Source organism: Chionomys nivalis, chromosome 20 (genome assembly GCF_950005125.1).
Source record: "Chionomys nivalis chromosome 20, mChiNiv1.1, whole genome shotgun sequence".
Taxonomy (NCBI): Eukaryota; Metazoa; Chordata; class Mammalia; order Rodentia; family Cricetidae; genus Chionomys; species Chionomys nivalis.
This window is the reverse complement of record NC_080105.1, coordinates 22,619,358-22,645,881: the sequence shown is the minus strand read 5'-3', so window position 1 is coordinate 22,645,881 and position 26,524 is coordinate 22,619,358. Positions and strand designations below refer to the sequence as shown.

Below are 26,524 nucleotides of genomic sequence, written 5' to 3'. Positions count from 1 at the left end.
TCTGTATGTTATGAGGTTTTCTTGAAGAAAGAGTCGTGCAGGTTTTAAAAGATCAAAAAAAAAAAAACTAAACAAAGGAGAAAACTGGCTCATTGATCTATAATAGGAGGACCATATAGGGTTCATCCCCAGCAGAGACATAACTACCTGAATCCTCCTCATACTTCCATAGTGTATCATTTAGCAACCCAGACCACTGAATAAGAAGCTGTTGTTGGGATAAGGTGTGTTTCCACAAGCCTTACAGATGATTCTGGTTACTACCAACATTTGAGAGGTCCTGATCCAGAGTATCCCTACTAGTGGTCATCAGTGCACAGGACATGCCCCCTCCCGAGTGTTCAGAGCCTTGTTCACCCCCAAGGCACAATTATTAGTAGCAAACTAACCCATCTCTGGCTGGAAATGCATTTGTTTCTAACTTGTCCCCAAAACAACAGGCAGGCTGGGTCTCATCCTGGGCTTCCTAACTCTCCTACATGTTGGGAACTTAGCCAAAGAGCGTTTCTGCCACCGGAATGCCTCCTCCACAGTCAACAGTCATTTGAGCAGAAATCATGATACTGCCCAGGAAGTATTTATTACGGAAGCCCAAGGAGATGGGAGAGGATCAAACATTCAGTGGTGGGAACCAGACTGAGTAAGGATCCGGATTCGACTAGTGATGACCCTGACTTAGCAAGCAGCGGGTAAATTCCGGTGCCCAGAGGTAGCTGGTAATCCATGTAGTGTTGTCCACTCTGTCTGCAGAAAGATAATCCAAAGATGCATGCATATTCCCAAAGTTTGGCTTTTTTAGTTATTATTTTTATTTTTCTTACAACTATGCAAAGAAAGTAAAATGAGTTTTATTTCTCCCATCCAGACACCCCCGAACGCCATGTAATATACTCAGAATAGCATGCAAATATAATTATCGTATCATTTCACGCTTTGCCATAGAATTAGGACACTATTTTAAGATTCAAACCAAATCTGAAGTATGCCTATTGGTTGAAGGCATGGAGCCATGATGGGTAAGACTCTGGCAAAGGTTTGTAGACAGTACTACATACTCTTTGATTCTGAATAAGTGTTCTATAAATGTTAAGAACTTTTTAATTTCCACAAATCAATTTTTTTCTTTGACTTTTCTATCACTTGGAGAGAGAAAACAATTAACTTTTCTATCAAAGAAGAGAGAAAATATCTCTTCCCAGAAAACAATTCATAATTCTTTTGGGGTTTGGGGGGATTGCAGTTCTGTATAAACATATAGGCAAATCCAGAGGGGGAAAAGTCCGCACAACTGTACTTCAGTCAGATTTCAGAGCCTCACACACTTCAGCAATAGCCTATGTTCTCTTTGCTCAACCACACTGTCCCCTGATAGTGAGGCGGGTAATAATGCTAATTCTTTGTCTCTCCACTGAACATTTCTGCAAAGGAGGCTAGAGTGATAATAGCTCACCAGCAGCGTGCGAGAGGGCCCTCTCATGAGGTCTTTTTCGATCCTTCCCACGGCTCTAAAGAAGACACAACTTGACTCTAGAGGGGTTCCCAGGTGTCCAGGGAGAAGTCCCCAGCTAGATCCTTGGGCAGCTGAGGAGAGGGAACCTGAAATGGCCCTATCCTATAGCCATACTGATGAATATCTTGCATATGACCATAGAACCTTCATCTGACGATGGATGGAGATAGAGACAGAGACCCACATTGGAGCACCAGACTGAGCTCCCAAGGTCCAAATGAGGAGCAGAAGGAGGGAGAACATGAGCAAGGAAGTCAAGACCTCAAGGGGTGCACCCACCCACTGAGACAGTGGGGCTGATCTATTTGGGAGCTCACCAAGGCCAGCTGGACTGGGACTGAAAAAGCATGGCATAAAACCGGAATCTCTGAACATGGCGGACAATGAGGGCTGACTGAGAAGCCAAGGACAATGGCACTGGGTTTTGATCCTACTGCATGTACTGGCTTTGTGGGAGCCTACTCTGTTTGGCTGCCCACCTCCTAGACCTGGATGGAGCAGGGAGGACCTTGGACTTCCCACAGGGCAGGGAACCCTGACTCCTCTTTGGACTGGAAAGGGAGGGGGAGGGAAATGGGAGGCGGGGAGGAGGCAGGCATTTTTTTAAATTAAAAAAAAGGAAAAAAAAAAGAAGACACAAAATGTACCATTGGCCCCTACAAGGAACTTGAAGGTCACTGCCATGACTTCCCTGCTTCTTCCTTAACAAAATATTGATACAAAGATTCATCACAATAACCCAAACACACTCTGAGCCGTACATTTTTATGATAAGCTATTTTTAACTAGACCATGATTCTTTTATAAAGTTTTAAACAGTTTAATTAATTATCCCACAGTATAAGCTCCTAACACATTGTGCCTGATTTATTTTTTTATATATTTACACTGTAAATTTTTGAGTGGTTTTTCCTCACTTGTAGCTTGGCAGCCCAATTACCTCACCAGCCTTCACTATGAGCATGAGATCACACATGCAACTTCCTTCCCCATGAGCACATGAGCACCATAGCCACAGTCTAACGGGACATCTGATTTTTTCAAAGATGGGTAACTTGTTTTGTGGCATCAATCCAATCATGCCATCAAGACATTTAAAAACTGGTTTTAGTTAGCAAGTAAAATGATAAGTTTTACTGTGGCATTTTCATACATGTCCATAAGTTTACTCCTTCTTTTTTTCCTTTGTTACCCTAGCTTCTTCATGCATCGTGAAAGTTGCTCTTTTACGTCTGTTTTACTCAATTTCTAAAGCTTACCCTCAATTCAAGATGGCTGAGAACAAAGATATTTTCATGGTACAGAGATGTGTCAATGGTTGAGAACACTGAATGATCTTCCAGGGGGCCTGGGTTTAGCTCCCAGCACCCACATGGCGGCTCACAACTGTGTACAACTCCAGTTCTGAAGGATCTACATGCCTTCTTCTGACCTCCAAGAGAACCAAGACAGGCATGTGTATGATACATAGACATGTATTTGGGCATGCAGGCAAAATAATTATACACATGAAATAATTAAAAAACATAGGAAGCAAGAAGAAACTAGGGATGACAAAGGAGAGAAAGAGGAGCAAAATTATGTACATGTATGAAAACGCCGTACTGAATCTCATCATTTCATTTGCTAGCTCAAACCAGTTTTACATGTCTGGATGGCATGACTGGATTGCCATGGAGGAAATGGCATAACGCCATAAAAAGTTTCCCACATTTGAAAGAAATCAGATGTCCCTTTAGATCATAGCTACTGCGCTCACGTGCTCTTGGGGAGGGAACTAGTGGTTAACTGTGTTTCTAAAAGATTAACTTTCCTTTAGATAACTAAATAATCAACATTTTAAAAATTATTACAATGGATTAACCCAGAGGACTGGGGAGATAGCTCAATCAGTAAACTGTTCATGGTGCCAAGAAGAGGAACAGGGTCCAGATCCCAGAACTGATGTGAAAACCTGAGCAATGGTGCTTGTGAAGTAATCCCCTCACAGGCTGGACTGGTAGAGCCTTGGGGAGCTGCAGCTTACTGACCAGAAGCCTAGCCTAATGGATGAGAATGGGCCACATGGTCAGTGAGAGACCTCAGCAAATAAGGAGTGGCTGAAGAGGATGCTGAACACCCACCTCTGGTCTCCACAGATATACACATGTGTGCACATACACAGAATCACATTGGCACAGACACCACACACATCCAAGAAAATGCAAATGCTCTAAAGGGTACAATTTTATTTTTAAAAATAGATCATTAGGTTGCTACACACTAATTCAGAAACTTCTAGAAGCAAGCTTTCTCAGGGAAAAACTTCTTCCCCTTAAATTCCTCTCTTTCCTGTTCCTCTGTACCTAGTAAACTCTGGGTACATTTTCAGGGTATGGTGACATGTCTTTGTCATTCTTTCAAGGTACTTAAATGCATCCTTCCAAAGAGATAGCCTTATTTTTTTATTGATTTTTATTGAGCTCTACATTTTTCTCTGCTCCCCAGTTGCTCAACAAAATAAAACTCTACATTCAGAGGTAAGATTATTTAATGATCAAATTTTGACCCTGTGAGACAGTTCATCTTTAGAAGCCAGAGGAACAGCCTATCAGACCACACACGTGATTTCTGTGTGAGCCAACCCTACATTTCTTTTTTTTAATATTGTTTATTTATTATGTGTATAAGGGCACCAGACCTCATTACAGATGGTTGTGAGCCACCACGTCATTGCTGGGAATTGAACTCAGAACCTTTAGAAGAGCAGGCAGTGTTCTTAACCACTGAGCCATCTCTGCAGCCCCCATTGGAACACATTCTGAGACACAGCAACACATCAATGATGCCAGTGGTACAGCATCAGCTGTCACATGAAAAAATCCCCTTCCTTTGGACCACAGAATTGTCACCCTCAGGGGACTGATGGCTTTCCAAGAGCTGGGCTAATTGGTCCACTCAAAATGTGATATCACTCTCACCCTCAAGCTTTTGAACAATCACGTAGAGAAAGATGTTGTGGCCAGGGTAAAACAACATAAAGCCTAGCGGCTGTTTGTACACACAAACCTAGCTCTGTTGACTATTTTCTGCATGACTTCTGAAGAGTCTCTGACATCACTACCTCTCCATGTGCAATTCACTAACTAAAACAGCACCTACCTTAACAACCTCAGCAGGTTTGTCCTGTTTCTTGTTATTAACAAACTTGTGAGTTTGCACCGGGCGGTGGTGGTGCACGCCTTTAATCCCAGCACTCAGGAGGCAGAGGCAGGTGCATCTCTGGGAGTTCGAGGCCAGCCTGGTCTACAAGAGCTAGTTCCGGGACGGGCACCAAAACTACAGAGAAACCCTGTCTCGAAAAACCAAAAAAAAACTTGTGAGTTTGCCGTTGTAAACTGTCAATGGAACATCCTTAAGGCTTCCCTTAAGAGAAGACACCAAGATCACTATCGATGATATACACTGTCTTTTCATTGTTGAACAGTCTACAATGCACCATTCCTGGGAGTCTTGCTGGCCCTTACTGCTACCATCATCAGTACCACTCTCCTGAGTGACTCATCACTGTGGATGCTGTGAAGACTACCAGCATGGTGGCCACCTTGAGGAATCTCCAGGAGTAGTGACAATTTCTCTCCTTTTCCGTGTTGAAAATAAAGAGATAACAAGCATATACAGAACACGGATTTGTATTTGTTCCATCCTTCCTCTTACTGCCATCCAGTCAGAGAAACCAGCGCCATCTAGAATTTCTGTGTCACAGCTGCACCTCCTCCTTGGTAGACCTCAATGACAGCCCAGCTCCTGGAGCGTGAGCTATACTGAGGCACTGGGTTCAGCACGGAAGCCCTGGGTGGTACTTACCCTTGCTGCCAAACCTGCTGTCGCATACACAGAGCTGTGGTCCAGTCACCTTTCCAACGTCCATGCCCAAACTTCGACTCAGTTGTATGAACTTTCAGCTGGAACAAAACCCTCCTGGCAGCACTGTCGCTTAAACAACACATTAAAAACTGGACTTGCGCTGAGCAAATCTCGATCGAACATCTGACAAGGGTTTGCAGCCAGCCAACTCGGAATGCACAGAGCTATGGCTGAGCCTGCAACCGGCGTGATAATTTGCTGAGCAGATGTGTCTTTTATGATGGCTCACCTTAGTTAACATTAAAAATAATCCCCTTGATCTGAAACATGCTGGGAAAAGGTAAGGCAATCTGGCATCATGCTTTCTCTCTCCCTTTCAGCCTTGGCTTCAAATTGTTTTTCTCTTTTAAATATAACACATACTTTCTGACCTCCAGGCCTTTGCAAGTGTTGTTTCCTCTGTGAATCTTCTCAGCTTTCTACACATGTGCTCCTATAGTTTGCCCTTATCTTCCTGTGAGTTTCAAATTAAATGCCATCCACATGCCAACCCTCTAAGGCATTATGTGGCTCCAAAACTTTACTCGGAGTACCCTACGGTCCATTTTCAAAGTAACTTGACCTTCCAATGACATTACTCATCTAATGCAAAGCCCTATTACATACATGTCTTCCCCAGGCAGATGAGGACAGTGCTGCCCTCATATCTAGTGTTTGCTATTGCAGGCAAGCAAGAGACACTCCAAATTTGCCTTCAGATAAGACATCAATGTGAGAACTGAAACTCTGAGCCTGGAGAGTGAGAAGTTGTGTTAGAGGCAAGGACTTTCTAAATATGAGGCTCCTAGATTTTATATAGCTACATGAAGCCATGTTTGTATACATGGCGTGAAAGTAGAAACAAAACCGTCTAAGGCAATAAAAGGAACTAATGGAAAGAAAGAGGTGTGGGGAAAAGAAAGGGGACGTGGGGACACGTGCTCAATATACAACAAATAAAAAGATAAAAATATTCTTCTATAACCAATTGCTATGTACACTGAATTCATAAAATGAAATGTTCTCAAAGGAAAGAGTCATTGAATAAAGGAATGAGTGAACCACTAAAAAGTTAGTTTGGACATTTGCTTTAAATAGCAAAAGAAAGTAGATTGCCCTGGCACAAACATTGCTGGACATACATACCCATATGCCCGCAACCTGCCACTAAGTCACAGAAAGTCCTTTGGCAACGTCGAAAATGTTTGCATCACATAGAGGAGTCATTCGTCAGACACACAAATTTGATTACCTGTGCCATAGCACTGCAAACTAGTTGCCTTTTTCCAACTGGAACCTTTGGAGACAGAGCACAGAACAGAAATATTTGAGTGGATAAAGTTACTTTCTGAGTTAGACAAGACACTTACTTACAAACAGAGCCTTTCTGACTATTCTAGGTTCAGAAAGCAGCAGACATGACACATAGCACTGGACGAAACTGGTCAGACATGATTCAAGAGGGGTCAGCATGAACAAACACATATTCAAGGACCTTCATCCACAAATGTAAACTGTGAAACACTGGCAAAAAGAACAACCCAAAATAAATTTAAAACAAGCACAGATCTACAAGGAAAGTCCTTTGTAATGCTTCCCAGAACACTACATTTTTGAGCATTACATATAGAAAAATATTATATGGAGGAAAACGTCACCTTAAGAGCCTTTCTGTGAGACCTTTTCTGTTTTAATGAATGTCGTATACATAGAAATGGTCTCTATAACAAAGCCTCGCTGAACACTACTTCTGGAATAGATCAGTTACTTTGGACTCTCTACTTTAATCTTGTGAAAAATTCACTTCTAAATATCTTTAGCAAGATATGCAAGGGGTTATTTCCTTCTCAGTGTGGGATTTAATTCAAAAGGCCCAGCCAAGCTCACATGTGTGGTATTCATCAGGCTAACCAAAGGGAAACAAATTGACAAAATACCAAATGAATGGTAGGGACATTTCTATTCAATATTTCTGTAAGCACTGAAAATTAGGGGGCACAGGCATTTGCTCAGTTTTCAATGACCCTCCGCATGTAAAGACTGGATGTGTTCAATCTAAGAAAAATGTGAATTAATAAAGAACACATTGTGGTGATAAACGTACGAATAAAGATCATTTCTGTGCCTAGAGCAAGTACTGCTAATTTAGACAGTGCTGATGGAAGCAAAAATAGCTTGTCTTCTTAAGTAAAATGTGGTAGTCCCTGCCTCCTTCACTATGTTATGGATACCAGTGGGAATGTTGGGTGTATTTTGACTTTCTGTTTACAACGTTGGACACATGCTGAAAAAGTTCCCATGGTATATCGCCTACTACACGAATGAAAAAGGACAAGTTCACATGAACATTTAAAAATGCTTTGGTTTCCCACGTTGGCAATAACAGAACTTGTGATCTTAACAGCTCTGGCACATGCCATGTTTCATAACTGCTTAATATAACAGCATAGTCTTTGTTGTGATCAAATATTCGATTTAATAGGTCTAGACTTTGGCAAATTAGTGATTCTTTTAGATGGGATGACATTTCTTCTCCCTGGAAGCAACCAGGGAAAAAAACCAAAAGCAAATTTCTTTAGGTTTTTGGACAGGAGAAAAGTTGACTTAGACAGGTCCACTCAATACCAAAACACTTTCTCCAGTCGCGAAAGTTGATGACACCAAATCAGGAGGAAAATACTGAGCAGTTGGGATAACAGCAAAATTGGCGCTTCTAAGATTTTACAGGGGCATATCCATTTGAATGTTAGGAAGGAGAAGGCTACAGAAAAGATACAACCCTTGTAGCCGATGTCTTCTCGTGTTCTGTCTCAATCCAGGGCTTGGGGGAGGCCAGTCTCTGTTCCTGCTGGATACAGATGAGGGCATCCATATCTAAACACTTAAGTTTTACACAAGCCTAACACACTGTTAAATTCCAAAGTAACGTTCTCTACCGTTCTACCTTCCCAACTGAAAGCTGTGGTTTGTGCGTGGTTGAAGACTGACAAAGTAACAAAGAAAACAGTATAGCTTCCAATGTGCTTATGTGGGAGTCCTGCTTACAGTCCAGCCATATGTGGGTGATGACATACTGGATAAAACATAATTAATTTTTAAATGTATGTGTATCTCACAAAATGTCTATAAATTGACTACTTACTCTGCTGTCACTTGGGTTTTTTATAGTGGCAGACAAATCAGGAATTCTTAAATAGGTATGTTTTCCAGATAATTGGGAGAAACTTTGTATTGCTGGGACAATGGTAACTGTCAGCAACAGTTTAAAACAACATTTAGACTGGAAAACAGAATGTGAAACCAACATATTGTGTTCAGATATTAAAAGGGGATGCTTATAATAAAGTATCCCTAAAGTATCATGAAATCATTTAATCATAGATGTAAATCTCCTTGATTTTATGAAATCTTCAAGCATCTTGAAAGCAGGTTCTGCACCACTGAGAACATCTTGAGCTTCTTTTCATTTTTCATTTTTAACACTGACTGTAACAAAGAAAAGCAAAAGAGCTCTACCTTGCTCAATTCATTCCCATCTTTCACAAACTGAGACCATAATTCGTGTCTAATAATGGACAATAGTCTACAACAGTTTCTGCATAATTAAGGAAATGTTCGTATTTCTTGTGATTCCCTCCTATTTTAATGAAATGTCCCACTGGTTACATAGATCACCTGTAATTTCTTGCAGTATAGAAATACTGTTTCATGACCATCTACAGAACAGGAAAAGATCTTTACCAACCCCGCATCAGACAGAAAGCTGATTTCCAAAACACACAAAGAACTTGAGAAACTGGTCATGGAAAGAACAAATAATCCAATAAAAAAAAAATGGGGTACAGACCTGAACAGAGAAATCTCAACAGAGGAATCTAAAATGGCTGAAAGACACTTAAGGAAATGCTCAACATCCTAAGTCATCAGAGAAATGCAAATCAAAACAACTCTGAGATTTCATTTTACACCTGTAAGAATGGCCAAGATCAAACCACTGATGACAACTTATGCTGGAAAGGATATGGAGTAAAGAGAACACTTCTGCATTGCTGGTGGGAATGCAAGCTGGTACAACCCCTTTGGATTTTAGTATGGCGATTTCTCAGAAAATTAGGAAACAACCTTCCTCAAGACCCAGCAATAACACTTTTGGATAAATTCCCAAAGGATGCTCAATCTTACCACAAGGACATGTTCATAGCAGCACTGTTTGTCATAGCCAGAATCTGGAAACAACATAAATGCCCCTCGACTGAACAATGGATAAGGAGAAGGTGGTACATTTACACAATGGAGTACTACAGAGCAGAAAGAAATAATGACATCTTGAAGTGGATGAACCTAGAAAACATCATATTGAGTGAGGTAACCCAGATCCAGAAAGACAAATATATGTACTCACTCTTAAGTGGCTTTTAGACATAAAGCAAAGCAAAAAATAAAACTAGCCTACAATTCAAAATCCCAGAGAACCTAGACAACAAAGAGGATCCTAAGAGAGACATGGATTTAATCTACATGGGAAGTAGAAAAAGACAAGATCTTCTGAGTAAATTGGGAGCATGAGGGTCATGGGAGAGGGTCGAAGGGGAAGGGAGAGGGAAAATGGGGAGTAGAGGAAAATATATAGCTCAATAAAAACAATTTTAAAAAAGACATACTGTTTCATTTGAAGTTTTTAAACTATTGTTGAACAGCATCTCTTTTAAAAATTGCCATGATCTTTTGCTAAGGCTATTGTGGATAGAACACATTCAAACATAAATTCATAGCCAATGTTTCACAATTTCATTATTATTTAAGAAGCTTCTCAATATTTTTGAAACCCAGTTAAATTGAATAATATTTATATCCACTTTCTTATTTAAAAAGTTAAAATTTGAATTCTCAACCTAAAAAGAAATTATATTTTCCTTATTTTTAATCCTATTACATGGCCATCCATCTGGTCAGCATGCTTGCAATAATTTATGCTTCACCTAATTTGTTTTCTGTTTTTCTGTAAATATTAATGCTTTGATAGTCCTGGTTGTCTTTGCTAAATATTAGTCTTTATTATCTTTCTGTATTAAGTTCATTATATAAACACATATGCCAACTTATATTTCCTTTTTGTTAACAAAATAGCAATTACCTGTCACTTATTTGGATTTTTTAGTCCTTATATTTGTTTATTTTTCTTTGCTACTTAAGACATTTTTCATTGTTTGTTTGTTTGCTTTGAGACAGGGTTTCCTAACGTATTCCGGGCTGGCCTGGAGTTTGCAATCCTCCTGCGTCTGTCTTGAAGTTACAGGAGTTCACCGCCATATTCAGCCTAATTTCATGTGATTCTATTCAAGAATGTGTTTCCAGTTATAAATATCTCCACTTGCCAGAATCAATCATGAAACTGAGAAACACATAACAGTGTAACAATGGCAGCAGGATGCTTCGTCTTTGAAATTAGACTATAATAGCCTCTGTCAGAATTCTGAAGAATTGTACTTAAAGTGAAATATAAATTATCTGCCATGTTTATCCCACGGAAAATTGTAATCACTGATTTGAATTGGATGACGCCTTGCTAGAAACAACCTGAGCCATGTCCGGATATGACAGCCATTTTCCAAAACCATCATCCAATAAACAGAAAAGCGCTCCAAAGACTTCAGACTTTCTTATCCAACTCTCAGATTTTATGAATACACTTCTCCTCAACTTCTGATCACTGGGCCAAAGATCCATTTGCTGCATCTGAATAATGAATTTGATATGAACAATTTTCTTTTCTATTTTTGCTAATTTAATTGATGCCTACTTCATTTCACAGAGAATTTGATATTGCAGATTTGATCTGGTCAGTTCCAGTCGTGGATCTGATGAGAATAATTTCCTCTCTCATTTTTCATTATTTCTTTACAAAAAGAAATCATAATGCCCTGCTTGTGGGATTTAGGTGGATTTTGCTCACTTCCCCAGCTTCCAGTTGTTCAAATTTGAAGCATTCATTTGAACATTTCTTTCTGTATTTTTCAGCTTTTGTTCCTTTTTGAATTCCACTTTTGAATTTTCTATTTTTGTGGTGATTTCTAGATGAATACATCCTTGATGATCTACAGTTAAAGTGAACAAACTTTAGATACCGTAAAGGATCAAAAGCAAATTTCAGCTTTGGTAGCCATGTTGTCTGCAACTCTAACGTTGAGACCTAAGCCCAGTACTAGGACTGATCATAAAACGACAGACAGGCATGGATTCTGATGAGACAATTTGTAACATCAGTAACAGATCATATTTCACCTTCGGGTAATCATTTCTGACCTCTCATCCAAATAAAATCAGAACAAGTTATTTCCCAAGGATTAAAAAATTATTACAAATACAAACTGAGCACCCTCGCATGAAAGTACAAAACAATTCAAAATCTGAAAGTTTCCTACCACTGAGCTAACTCTGTATGAGGAAAGCTCCACGTGACTTTATGATATAGACTGTAATCATACTGCAGGAGAACTATGTACAAAATTATTCTCAGGATTCTCTATACAAGGTGCATACCAAGTGTAAGTGAATCTTCTTTTAGGGTTGGGTCTCATCACAAAGGCAACTCATTAGACATCTGCAAATATTCTAAAACCTAGCCGTGCATGGTGGCACAAGCCTTTAATCCCAGCACTTGAGAGGCAGAGACAGGCAGATCTCTGTGAATTCGATGCCAGCCTGGTGTATCAGGCTTTCTTTTGGGCCACCAACCAGCTCTGAAAACAGGACATGAAGACTTTTTATTAGTTATGAATGTTTGGCCTTAGCTTATGCTTGTCCCGCTAGCTCTTTAACTTAATCTAACCTGTTTCTCTTCATCTATGTTTTGTCTCGGGGCTTTTTACCTTTCTTTCCTTCTGTATGAACTACTCCTCCTGCTTCTGTCTGCTGGCTGGCAGCTGCCTGGCCCTGGCATCTCCCTCTGCTCTAAGCTTCAGAAGTTTCTCTGTGGTTTTCCACTAAAGTCTAGGCAGGGCTACAGCTGTCTCTGCCTTTGCTATGAACTCACATCAGCAGTCTGTTCAGCTGGAAGGACACATCAGGCTCAGCTGATAAATTGAAAACCTTTTAAAATGTCAAGTAATATATTTTCCAAGTGGCTTAAAAATATCAAAATCAAGAGTTTGTAAATGATAACTTGATCTTGTAAACAACCAACTGCAGATCCCTCGTATCCAGAAATTTCATTCAGTGTTTTTCTCAAGTATGCTTTCATTTCCATCATAGATAAGCACCCTGCTAAACACAGCCCTGGGAATAAATGTACGGTCTATTCTGGTACTCCACGTGCAAAAGACAGAGCTGTAGTTCTGCCTATGAGACAGTGGTAAACTATAATATGTCTACAAAGAACTATAGCCTTGTAGAACTAAAAGGACAAAGGAGAAAACTTTAGATACATGCGAAGGTACTCCTAAGAAAGACCTCTAAGGCAGCTTTGTTACTTACTGCCTGTTAAAGTTTTTCTCAATCCCTGTGAATATGTCCTTCTCGGTCTTTAAAACACCGCTGTAGAACTTGGTGTGTATATCCTTCGCCAGTCCACAGCGGTTGTCCAGAAACTCAGTAAATTATGCAAGAATTGAAAACATGGAGTGTCTTGAGGTCCAGAAAGTAGCAAAGCAAAATAAATATCTGCTATATCCACATGGTTTGACAGTATTTTTTCCAAGTGAGCTAAACTTTCTGGGCGTTGGTATGCTTGGGAGTAAATGAAAGTAATTATAATTCTTACTTCACGGGGTTGTTATGAGGATTAAATGCCCCATCAATGCTGTGGTTGATAATGGAGCCCCAGTCAGCAATCATAATTCACTGATTAGAAGCCACCAGCCTCAAAGCCAGTTATTTATAGGTGGAGAAATTGCAGAAGGATATTTCACAAGAGGTCTAGGTCACTGTTCTCAAAATAAGCAGCAAATAAATGAAGCCTCACTATTCTGATAACTGTGCCCCACTTCCTTCTGTATGTCCACCCACTGAGCATAGTATTTGTGGTTTTTTTTTTTTACTTTTACTGATTTTTTTGTGTATTTCATATCATGTATCTTAATTCCACTTATCTCCCTGTCCTCTTGAATCTGTCCTCTGCCCTTGCAACCTCCCCACAAACAAAATGAAACCAAATTTAAAAGAAAAACCAAACAAAACAAAGAAACAAGAAAAAGAAGAAGGATCTTGTTTCAGAAGCTGCTGTGACCCATTGAGTCACACAGTTTACCCTTTAGTCCGTTCATCTTTGCCTGCAAGTGTTCCTTGCCACGAGTCATTAGCCTGGCTTGAGGTCTCTGACTTCTGCTACACCACTAATACAGGCTCCCAATGGGGCTACTCTTGACTATCTTGTTGTCCTGTGTCATGGACATCCTGCTGTTTTGGATATGTAAGTTTGTCCCCATTACCTGCTCCAACAGATCAAAGATGAAGTGGATATTGGGGTAGACCAACTCATAGCCATGGTTCTGGGCCTGGGTGATAGCTGAATTGATCAGCCCACCAGATCATGTATCAAGTCACACGCTAGGTTTTAACACATCATCAACATTACATATTAGTAGACAAATAATGTAACTTTTATTTATTGAAGGAGAAGTTCAAGTTCATCAGCTGGAATTTATTTATTGTTGATTTGGTTGGTTAGTTGGTAGGTTGGTTGGTTGGTAGGTGGGTGAGTTTTGTTTGGAACTTTGACTTTTTAAACAGGGTATCATGCAGCCCAGTTTAGCCTTAAACAGGGTTTCATGCAGCTCAGGCTAGCCTTAAACTCAGTATGCAGCAAGGCAGGCCTTGCACTCCTGCCTCAACCTCCAAAGTGCTAAAATTACAGGCATACAGCAGCACACCCAGCTAGAATTCCATTCAAGGTTTAAAACTAAAGATTTTTGAGACTTGCCAACTACCAAATTCATTTGACAAAAAAAAAAAAAATAGACTTTTGTGAACTATTTATTCCATAAGTAGAACTTCCATTGATGTGAAGCCATTTTTGAAGGTTTGGGAATTCAAGTTGATTTTTGAGGGAAAAAAAAAAAAACTTGCATCAAAAAACACTATTTCAAATTGCCCTCGGTCTATTTAAACATGGGCTGGACACTTTGTAACCACAGCATTAAAAGACAGTTTTGCTGGAAACAAGCACGCAGGGAGTGCCCTTGCCCTTTCACACACACACACACACACACACACACACACAAAATGTGCGTTTGTTGTCTAAATCACACGTTCTAGTCTTCATTTAGATCATAATTCTAAATCCTTGCTTCAGTGAATTTCTTTTGAGAAAAAAAAAACGTATACAGCAGTCTACATATTTCTCATACAAAGTAAATGCAGGATTTACTGGTGGCGATCCCAATCCTGGCATCTCGTGGAGGTATGCTGAGCATGCTGCTCCTTGAATTATAGCCAGCAAACGTTCTTTTAGTGATGTATGAATTTCATCAGGGAAACTCAGAGCCCTTCAGCCACTTACAAAACGGGTTTATATCCCCAAGTGGTTTTATTAAAGGCAGCAGCATGGCTCTCCGTTAGGAGTTGTCATGCAATGCTTTATTTTTATATTTCACTTCACTGATTTGCATCAGAGTTTCCTACCTAGGCTCCAGACACCATGATTGCATTCATAAACACGCATATAATATGCATGTGAAATCACATTTCCTTTCTGGACACATTAGCAAAATTCCATCTGTCTGTTACTCTTTAAACTGTTAGGTTTTCCACATTGAACACAGAATTGGGTTACAGTTACCTACTATAACTGTTCATCAAAATAATATTTTAAGTTGTATATAATATTATTCCAATCTATCCTCTTTCTGAGGAATTTAAACTAAACCCACCCAGACAGTTTCACAATAAACTTAAAAGCGTGTTAGAGACGATGAAAGTTAAAAGACGTTTTTAGAGAATTTTTTTCAGTCTTGCCTCATTATTTTTCAAAGAATAAATTAATACTTTTAAAAGGATGAAGAAAATACAAGTTTAAAAAATTGGAGGTGCAGCTGCAGCGGTCGGGTCGGCTTCCTGCACCGTAGCAGTTGCTGTCGTTCCTTTGAAGCACAACTCCCCCTTCCCGCCCCAGTCCCAGTCCCTGTCCTGAAGGGAAGATGAGTAGCTCTGAGGAGCTGGAAGACAACCCCAACCACAGTAACCTGATTGAACAGGCAGCGGAGATGCTTTATGGGTTGATCTTTGCCCGCTACATCCTCACCAACCGAGGCATTGCCCAAATGTTGGAAAAGGTACCAGCAGGGAGACTTTGGCTATTGTTCTCGTGTGTACTGTGATAACCAGCCGATGCTTCCTATTGGCTTTTCGGACATCTCAGGCGAGGCCATGGTGAAGCTCTACTCCCCCAAGCGCATGGGCGTGTACACACCCAAATCATGACGGCACCATCACACCGATGGCGCCTACTTCGGCACTGGCTTCCCTCACACACTCTTCATGGTGCATCCAGAGTATCGGCCCAAACGACCCGCCAACCAGTTTGTACCCAGGCTCTACGGTTTCAAGATTCATCCAATGGCTTACCAGCTGCAGCTCCAAGCTGCCAGCAACTTCAAGAGCCCAGTCAAGACGATTTGCTGATTGCCCCAAGCACCTTTCCTTCTGTCTTTGGCACCACCGTCCCTTTGCTACCACCCTTTCAGGAAGTCTATGGTTTTTAGTTTAAATTAAAGGGATTGTTATAGTGGTGGGAACATGAAATAAACTGGAAGAAAAGGCAAAAAAAAAAAAATTGGAGGTGCAAGAGATCAAGTATGAGTGAAAATGTGCCCTCCTGGGCAAACCCCTGACTGTAGAGCATCCTCACTGTGGGACTGGGGAAGTTGAGCTGATGTTCTCTGTGCCTCGGTTTCCACATCTGTAAAACAGTATAAGACCTACTCCATAGTCATTGCAAGCGTCCAAAGAACTAACACTCTCACTCCCAAGGATGCCATCTCTTTGCTATGCCTGTAATTTGGATAAGGCTTAATAACTTCAGAGGAAGCATGATCAAGTAGTCCAGACCTCTCCTTCCCTTTTTCCTAGGGGAAACTGCCTACAGACACCCCCCCCTCAACCTATCTCCTTCATTTGGTCATCCTTCATTTGTAAAACCTTATATTCAAGCGGGATGTCCTAAGTCTACAAGTAGAAATTTCTCTAATTTCAAGGTCCAACATTTGTAACTTGTGGTTGCCACTTTGACTACGTCTTTAGCTTCATTCATCCCTAACTTGATATTTGGTTCTCTGTCTGACCAATATTGTTTTGTTTGTCATTTGATTTAGATCTAAGCCGAGGGTAAGTTATGGAGTTAGTGTAAGTGCCCAAGACAAACACACACACACACACACACACACACATACACACACACACATTAGAATATTACTCAACTAAAAAAAAATACACTCTCATTTGTTACAATGTATAGGAATCAAGAGGGCATTATTTTAAGTTGAAATAAGCCTGAGAAAGAAAAACGAACTATAGACTCTAATCAAAATATATATTCTAAAGCAATAAGAGTCTTAAAAGCAAAGAGTAGAATGGCGATTACCAGAGGCCTGGGATACGGTGAATGGAGAGATATTGCTCAAAGAGTATAAAATAGTATTGAGAAGTTAACATAGGCATTTGAGATAATAGACATGTTAATTTACTTAAGTCCATCATTCTGTGCTACATGCATATGTCATAGCATCAGTTTGTCACCGTAAGTATATGATTGTAATTTGTTGATACAGAACATCATTAGTGGAGCTTTTCCAAGACCAACATACAGTATACACATCACATATTATCTGACACAGGGTAACTACCCAGTAAACATTCCCTGCTAACATTATTATTTTGCCTTGCTCTGGGGGTCTTATGTTCCCATACTTAATATAATCTCTGCCTTATAAAAATATGGAATAAGTGAAAATTGTAGAAACAAACAAAATACTTTATTCATTAAAACTTCCAGTTAATATGGGTCCAGAACAATGGGTATAATATCAAGATAATAATATTCACAAACATTAAATCATGATATATACTATATACTCTGTCTCATGCTTCATGTTGCCATTTCTACACTGACTGTGCCTAAGTCAATGAGGCAGCTAAGTGAGTGACTTTTCAGAAAGTAGAATTTGAAACAGACTGAAGCTTCATAATATACTGAAATAAGAAAGATCTTTTTTGTTTTGTTTTCATTTTTTTTTTTTGAGACAAGATCTCTCTGTGTATCAGCTCTGGCTGTCCTGGAATTCACTTCATAGACCTCAAACTCACAGAGATCCACCTGTCTCTGCCTCCCGAGTGCTGGGATTAAAGGTAAGGGTCTTGGGAGTTTTGAACAGGTTACATGATGTTAATTTAGTGAGTCAAAGTGATTGGACAAAAACATACCAGACAACTAGAGATTGTCTGTAGGTGTTTCCAGAAGAGGTCACCACTCTCTAGGGTGAGTGAACGTAATTTACCATCACATTTGTGAGAGGGTACCAATCCCAAGAGGGCTAGGGTAGAACAAAAAGGAAAAGGCTGGAGCAAGGTTATCTGTCTTTCCCTGATTCTGGTTTTGGTGCTTTCAGATTTGAGCAGAAGCATATGTCATTAGCTCTCGTGGTTCTCAAGCCTTTGATCTCAGACTACAACGACACCACTGGCCTCAGAACTTCTTGACTCCCACAGCTGCATGAGTCAAATCATCATAATTGCTCACTGAATATCTTCATGTGTATTATTAGCTCTATTTCTCTAGAGAGCCCAGTAGAAAGAAGTCAGACAGTATTACCGTAAGTATCTTCACTAAATATTGTGGCAACTTCCATGAAATACCTACTTTTATGAATATGTTATTAAAATATTTTAAGCATGCTCATTGTCTAAGATTTATCTTGAATATAACTATCAATAGTTTAAAAGTATGCTTATAACTTGTCTGGGAATGGTCCCTCCTACCTATAGACTAGAACTGAGAGATGCAGATAGAGGATCAGGAATTCAAGGACATCCTTGGCCACATAGTGAGTCTAAGCTCACCCTGGGCTACATGAGAATCTCCCTCAAACAGATTATGTGAAAATTGTTGCTTACTGAATTTACAAAGAATAAATCATTTATAAATAGCTCATACATATACTACAAAAAGTCAAGAAGATAGGCATCTATCTCAAGTTCAACATTTGCAAAACTAAACTTGGCCTTCCCATCAGATGTTTTTCATCTCAGTCTTTGACTTCACTGACAACACTTCCTTTCTCCTTCTTGGGTTCTTGAGCCAAAATGACAGTATGAGTTGACTCCTCTCTTTCTCTCACAAGCCACATCTAAACTAGCAAGAACTCCTGTTGGTTCTTCTGTCAAAATAAGCCTAAGGCAGGTAGTCCTCACTGTCCTCAGCAGACACTTTCATCCCTGCAATCTCAGCCACCGTCACCCGTTCTCATTTAGATTCCTGCCTTTTAGTTGAAACCTCCTGGTTCCTTCCACCTTACCAAATGTTTGTACTCAGTGTATGGGCCAAATGAGTTCATGAACCCTGCAAGATCGTAACTCATTCTTTTATTCAAAATGCAGTGTGAATTGGAATTTACTAAGAGTGGGCATATGAGACACAGAGGAGAGCGACTCTCCTCAGATGGCTTCTGTCTTGGTACTAGTTCTGAGGAAGGGGTGAGAGAAGCAAGTGAAGGGATATTTGAACAGCGATTCAAACATGACAACTTTAGTCTAGTAAACCGACAACTTCATAAACAGAACTCGGTAGAAAACATCTCTTCATTAAACTGACCCTCTTGAATGGCCTGAGTACAGTAAGAGACTTATTAGGTCCCTTATCTTTTTTTATTTAAGCTGTTCTCATTTTTAAAAGAAAAAGATGAAATTAGGCCTCTGGTCCCTTTGCTGCTTCCCAGCTGTACAACCAAGGCAGATCAGTAGCTCTGAGCCTCTGATTCTCCTCTGAAATGAGAGCCGGTCAGACTAGCTTTGCCGACTTTGCAGCGTTTCTGTCTGATTGTGATAGAGAACTTCGTCTCTGTGAAGAGCTTTATAACAAAAGAGCCCACAGGCAAACGCATCCTTATGATGAACAAACGTGTTTAGCAGCCACACTGGCCAGTGAATCACCTCTCAACACCCAATCGGTCCTCCTGCAACCAATGAACTCCTTTGACAAAACTCACCAACTCTCTGGGTCTGCGGGTGACCCTTAGGCCTCTGGGCTCTCTGCTGACTGCATCATGAAAAACAAATTATGATCTGTAAATTTTTAGATCTGTCTTTTTCGTTCCTAATCTGAAACTAGGGTGAAACAGAAAACAGGAGGCAGTAATTAGTAAATGTGGCCATGCCTTCCTCTGACATAGAAATGCCACCGAGGAAATGTCAGCGAGCATGACCATCACATCTTAGTTTATGCCTTTCTTCATTTCAACATCCCCAGTCTGGGTAGGGCAAAAATGGTATGCCACCGTAAGAAAGAACAGAACAATCGTCACCAGGAAGTATGGCTTGTCATAATATTCGCAAATGCCTGGGTAGCTGGCAAGCTCATCATTCAGCTGGGAGTATTTTGGGCCTTTGCATTTCCCATGATGCTGCTGTCGTGTGCAATTCAAATAGCATTACGATAGAGCGAGAGATCTGAGTGACCAAGTTAGAGAGTCTTAGACAAGCTGCAAGGATAGTGTCTTCCCACGGCAGCTGTTGGATTCTGGTGGATCTCATCACACCGCAGGCTAATTCAAACCTTTTCGAATCTTGATCAGTCTTTTCACAAGGCTCATTCCTTATCTGTCCGCCCTCTCCCACTTCCACTGGGCTTTGCCCGTTAGAAAATGCTCTGTTTAGATTGTCAGACTGGGATATTGTCTCCCTCTCTCCACAATACCCTTTCTGGATGCTAAGCCCTACCCTGGGAGGTCAGCCTGCATGGAATGTACCACCTTTTGGTTGGATTGAGCTGCATAGCATCCCCAGCAGGGAGGAGAAGGAAGTAATTTAAGAATGTATTGCTGGCTAGAGCATCCAGGGTCACCTCATGACACTGGGTCCCTCTGTCCGAGTCACCTCACCCCTTCTAAGGCAGCACTGCTGTTTCCCCAGTGCTCTCCTTCCAAACATGTTCTCCACCTTGTCATTTAGGTCCTAGGGATTGTGATGGCTCTGCCAACTCAGCCTGCTGCACTTTCCCTTGTGGCTGCCTTACTCCTGCTCACTCCAGTATGAAAGGTCTGTTTTGAAGTTTTCCTCCAGTCTGTTTTGGCGATGGTATCTGCCTTTCTGACAAGCCCCTGAAGGATGAATTTGCCAAATGGAATGAATGTGTCCTAAATAATTCCTTATTCTGTATTTCAGACTATAAAATGCCAAGAGGGTGGATAATCCTACCAGTTTTAGCATATTCTCTGACCAAATATGCCCTTGTATTTTAATAAGTATTAGGTCTCAGCTTAAATGTCCCTTCTTTAGACCTGTGATGAGTCCTGGTCTTTCTCCCAGCATCTTAACTTTTTTTCCCAATGACTTACAATGTTTCTTTGCTTGCACTTCATGCTTGTTACCCCCAGACCTTAAACCACATGGGACAACACAGCTCACTGTCTTCCATGCTACCTTCCTAAGCAAGGGTCCCAGCACATGGAAGCTACCCAATATATGTTGACCATGTGGCTGAGTTTAACAACTAAACACGAGGAAAAGGCCATCAAATTCTCAACAATGATCAGTTAGCCCACCTGTTGCCCTGCCTGGATTACCTTGATGCCTCCTCATCACCTCCCTGGGTCTAGTTATGTCACAATCACTAGAACCCCATTGATCTTCTAGTCTTCCACTCCTATGGGTAAGTACTTTCCCAAAATAGAGTGCTGATTTCCAGGATAGAGAGTTTAGTGCTGAAAGGGGTTTCTTGTTGTTATTGTTGTTGTGAATTTCATTTTGTTTGCATCCTCCACGTGGGACCTTGATATGGGAGTCCCCTCTGTGTGCTGTGATTACCATTAACGAATGAAGAACTGCTTTGAGCCTATAGCAGAGCAGGGCAGGGTGGAGCAGAGCTGGGGTAGGGAAGACTGGACTGAATGCTGGGAGAAAGAAGGACACAGTCAGGGAAATGCCATGCAGCCCTGTAGGAGACAGATGCCAGAACTATAGCCAGCTAAGCCACAGCCATGTGGCTATACACAGATTAATAGAAATGGATTAAATTAATATGTAAGAGTTAGCCATTAAGAAGCTAGAGCTAATGGGTCAAGCAGTGTTTTAATCAATACATTTTTTGTGTGATCATTTCAGGTCTAAGCTAGCCGGGCGGCCAGGAACCAACAAGCTGCCACCTTCCAACAGGACTTTAAATAAGATTCCATTGACTTTATGTAAAAAGTTCACAAAAGAATTTGACTTCCTGCATACTTGTGAATGTTACAATCCTCCTTGAAATGAATTATTTCCTATTCAAAGTCCAGAAAATCATAAAAAAATCAAAAGATAAAGTTGTCTAGCAGCCTAAGGAAAACACAAGTTTTGTACATCTTTACTTTATAAACAGAAACTGTGCTCCATGTGACAAAGAATACAGTGGGCTGCCACTTCATAAGACAACTTCCATTTCGACATGTCTGAACTCTCAGCACACTTGGTGAACTTCCGCAACGTTCTACCAGACATAATTAATCACTAATGAAATTTTCCTGGGGAAAAAAATTACCGTGTGGATTCAAAATCGCTTCAGGTCTGAGGGAGCAAATTCCATGAGAATGATGACCTTCTCATATGAGAGACTGCCACCGCAAAGCTCAGAAACAAATCTGTCCCCGGCAGCTAATAATTCACCTGTTATCAAACCCTCTAGCATCATAATACCTCGGTCCCAACTGTGAGCCCTGCAATATATGACAAGACAATTGATGGATGGCAGTGGCCGCAGTGGCCAGCCGAACTGGTAATGTACCTTGGGATTTGGGAACTCCACCCACACTATGTGTTAGAAGAATTTATGAAGATAACATGACATGCTAATATATTTTTACAGCTTAAACAAGATATTCAATGCCATTTTTGAGCACCACACATAGTTTATCAATATAACTCCAAAGACCCTTATCCCTTTTTTGTTTCTTTGCTGCTACACATAATATAATTATTGGAAGGTTACCACTGACTGATGAGGAGAGGCATGTGAGCCCTGGGTGCGTCCTTCCCTTTGTATTTCTGTATCTTTCTTCTGATCATTGGTTTGTTGCAATGGATTATTTTTGAGGTACTCATCCTAATACCGATTTCAGTCGTGGTAAAGTCATAAAAAGAAAGTGTAATGGATTAGGAATGACCTGTGACCAATCATGTTCTTATATCTCTTTTTAGTTGGGTCAGGCGGTAGGGTGAGTGCTAAGGCAGCATTGGCTGGACTTCAGGTACCTTTCAGGGAGAAATCAAGCTCACCACCTTTGCAGGATAACGCTCTTAGTTCATAGGTAGGACAAATGTCAGCACTGTCCTCGGCCCTAGCTGTGGGGAGAGCTCCGATCAACGGCAGAAAACTTCTTTCTCTGATATAACTTGTAATGCTTATTATGGAAAAGTATTTCAGGCTCCTCTACTTAATGATATTTAATGTACAAACATGTATTCTGATATACTGGAAAAATCAACAAAGTCCCTGCAAATGAACAGAGTTCATATCTGCTATGCCTGTGACTGCTGATGGCAATATAGATAAAGACTGTCACGCAGGGAGTCCTTAGTCTCCACTTCACAGTGTGTGCTTTTCCTGAATTATTTTATTTGGTCCTTACATCTCCATCTCCCTAAGACACAGGGACTCTTCTGATGTTTATTTTCTACGTGACGATACTAGCACCAGCAGAGCTAGAACTTGAATGGGAATACACTATCAAAAAAAAAATTCTTGAGAATGAGGCTTCAGTTGCTGCAAAAAGGTGAACTGTGCTGTTTGTGAGTATTGGACAGTTTTCAACTATCCAGAATGTCCAGGAATAAGACCATATCACAAGTCTTTAAAAAAAAATAGACAAATAGGGATGAGACACTGAACAACTGCAAACAGTGTGATCTACTTACTTAAGCTCTTAGCTTCACTTTTTTCATTTGTATAAAGCTCATGAGAATATTAAGCCACCAAAAAAATCACATATGATAGAAACTGTCTTAACTACATTTCTATAGCTGTGAGAAAGATTGTGATAAAAAGCCATACTGGCTTTCATACTCACTTTTCAAACTCTATCTTTCTCATTCATAGATTATTCTACAACTCTCTTCTTAACACAGAAAGTGCATCACATAGGGAAAACTCTCTTAGAGATCTTTTGATGTTTTTGTAGGAGCCTTGGCATCACAATGGATGCAAAATGCCACAATTCACATTTCTCATCTCTTAGGATCCTTCCTTTATCAATCAGCTTTTATCTCCCTTCTTTAAGATTCTGCCTCTGTCTTGGATCTTACCCTCTACCTATGATATTTTCAGCCTTTTCTCATATGAAGAAGAAAATCCCAGTATCACCCTTGCGTGTCTTTTGGTGCTAGCCCTCCCTGGTCCTCACATCTTTGTTTCTATAGAATATACTTTGAGTCCCAGTTTATCTTTCCACACACTATATCTAAACACTATGATTTGATTCTCTCTCCACTGATCTACAACTGCTCATACTGAGACCAAATTGCTGTTCCCAATTTGCAATAACCAACAGGTGATTACCCAATGTTGTCTTTCTTGATGTTTTATGACATTTGACATGTTTACAACTTTTTCTAATTTTTTTCTTTGTTTTCTCTTCAAACCTAAACAAATGTTTTGGATGAAAAGGGCAGTCACTTTCTATTTCTTGCCCTCATTAAATACTTGAGGTCCCCAAAGTCTTCACCCATCCTTGGGCCTTAGAGTCAACTAAACTACTATGTCCTGCCATCTTGGAGCCCATTTGTCTTTCTGTGAAACAATATTTGTTGCATCAGTGGTTCTAGTCCTGGTATCTCTGTAGATTAAATGATCACAAATAGTCCTGACTAGAGATCAAATCTATATGGGTCCCAAAGGCCTCTCAAATTCAGTACTTAAGCTCATGAGATACTGAGTAGCTGTCTAAGAAGTCCATTTCAAAACCACAGTCCTTTTGAGCTATTCTATAATCTTAACAATAGAAGGAGCTTTTAAGAACTTACTATAACTTGTAGTAGGGAGTTATTTATCCAAAGTTAAATCCTGAATCTTTTTAATCTATATATTTCCCCACAGAAAAATGTCTACAAGTTAAATGCACCAGACATTAGTAATGGATGTTTTTCTCAATTCTACAACTTTCACATTATGCTTTTTATATCAATCTAATTTTATAATGAATTTACATGGTTTATAATACAACTTTCAAAGGTAATCACATCTCTTTCTGTATATTCTATCATTACACTGCAAGGAAAGACACGAGTTTTCTACTCATTCTTCAGTTAGAATTTTGAAGGCAATCCCTGATTTGTCTTTGTCTTCAATCCGTCTTAGAGTCTTCTCTTCTGCTGTAATAAAAATGCTCTGGCTAAAGCGCCTTAGGAGGGAAAGAGTTCTAGTTTATTGTCCACCATGGAAGAGAAATCACAGTGAGAGGAGCTTGAAGCAGCTGGTTGTATTGTATCTTTGGTGAATAAGCAGACAGAAACACATGAATGCAAGCGCAGTATTGCTCAGTTTGTTTTCTTCACTCATACAATCCAAGATCCCTTGCCTAGGGTAGGCAGCTCTTACAACTGTAATTCATGTAATCAAGAGAGTCCCATGTCCAGAAAACCATCTCCCACGTGGTTCTGTGACAATCCTCTTGAGTGTATCTTAAATCCATCCACCTTAGAGCATAATGAAAGCACATTCCAAGGACAGATTTGTGCTTTTGAAGAAACAGAGATCACGAGATATTCGTCTTGTTCACTTGGAGTATTTTCATTAAGCACTCAGAATTCTCCTTGTACAACTCCATTCTTTGGCTGTGTTGCAACAAAAGAAACCCTTGCACATGGCTGGTGGAAATGTAAGTTAGTGAAAACATGGGAACAATGAGGATGCTTTCCTCAAAAAGTTCAAAGTAATACTGTAACTTGACCCAACAATCCTATTTCTAGGTGTATTCCAGAGGAAATAAAACCAGCATTTCACAGAGACATCTGTACTCCCATGTTCTACACAGTACAAGACACAGAGCCAATTTCATTTGCCCAACAGTGAATGAACAGATGAAAAAACCATGGTTAATATGCACAGTGTAAGAGTCCTTTATCTTATAAATGAAGTAGGCTTACCATTGTATTGAATCTGGAAGACATGTTAAGTAAAATAAGCCACACACCGAAAGTCAAATCCTGAATGATCTCACTTCATATGAAGATCTTAACAATGAATCTCACAAACACAGAAGGCTGGTGAGCAAATGATGTGTTGGTATGGAAACTGAAAGGTGTAAAAATACTGACCAGAGGGTACATAAATACGGCTAGATAGGAGTCAACTTTAAGAGAGCTGCTGTACAACAAAGCCAACATAGTTGACCATGGCACATTGTACTCTTAAAAATTACAAAGAGCATTGGCAAGATGGGTGACTGGGTAAAACCACTTGCCACCAAACCTAATGACTTGAGCTCAGCCATGAAACACTCATGATAAGAGAAGAAAACCAACTCCAGCAAGTTGTTCTGTGACCTCCACACATGCACAATGGCACACAGATACATGTATTTATATACTCAAAATAAATAAAATGTAATAAAAAGTTTTAATTGCAAAGATAGCAAATACTATATGGATTTACTACAAAAATGATAATAATATGATGTCATGTGTTTATTAGCTACATGTAAATATTTGGATAGATGTGTGTTTTAAAATACCACGCTGTATACAATTTAAAATTTTAATATCTGTCATTTTTATTAAAAATAAATAAATGCAAACTACTTGGCTTGCTCTAAGATATTACATATGATCTGGCCTATGTATTTCCAACGTAATGACATTGAACCGGAGTCAGAATAAGGGTCAAGCCTAAGTTCCCCATTGGCTCCCTGTGACTTAGACACATTACTATACCTCTCTAAGATCATTGTTTTATTC

The 26,524-nt window shown here is 40.0% G+C and overlaps 1 protein-coding gene and 1 pseudogene across 1 annotated transcript in view; one reads left to right on the top strand and one right to left on the bottom strand.

The window, feature by feature from the left end:
• Positions 1–5,420, bottom strand: part of LOC130863218 (testis-specific protein TSX-like) — a 91,844-nt gene extending 86,424 nt beyond the window's left edge. The window contains exon 1 of the mRNA XM_057753108.1: positions 5,357–5,420. Coding sequence (XP_057609091.1) covers positions 5,357–5,420 — 64 coding nt within the window. The remainder of the gene's footprint in view (positions 1–5,356) is intronic.
• Positions 5,421–15,528: 10,108 nt separating this feature from the next.
• LOC130863217 (casein kinase II subunit beta-like) lies at positions 15,529–16,012 on the top strand (annotated as a pseudogene).
• The last annotated feature ends 10,512 nt before the right edge of the window (positions 16,013–26,524 follow it).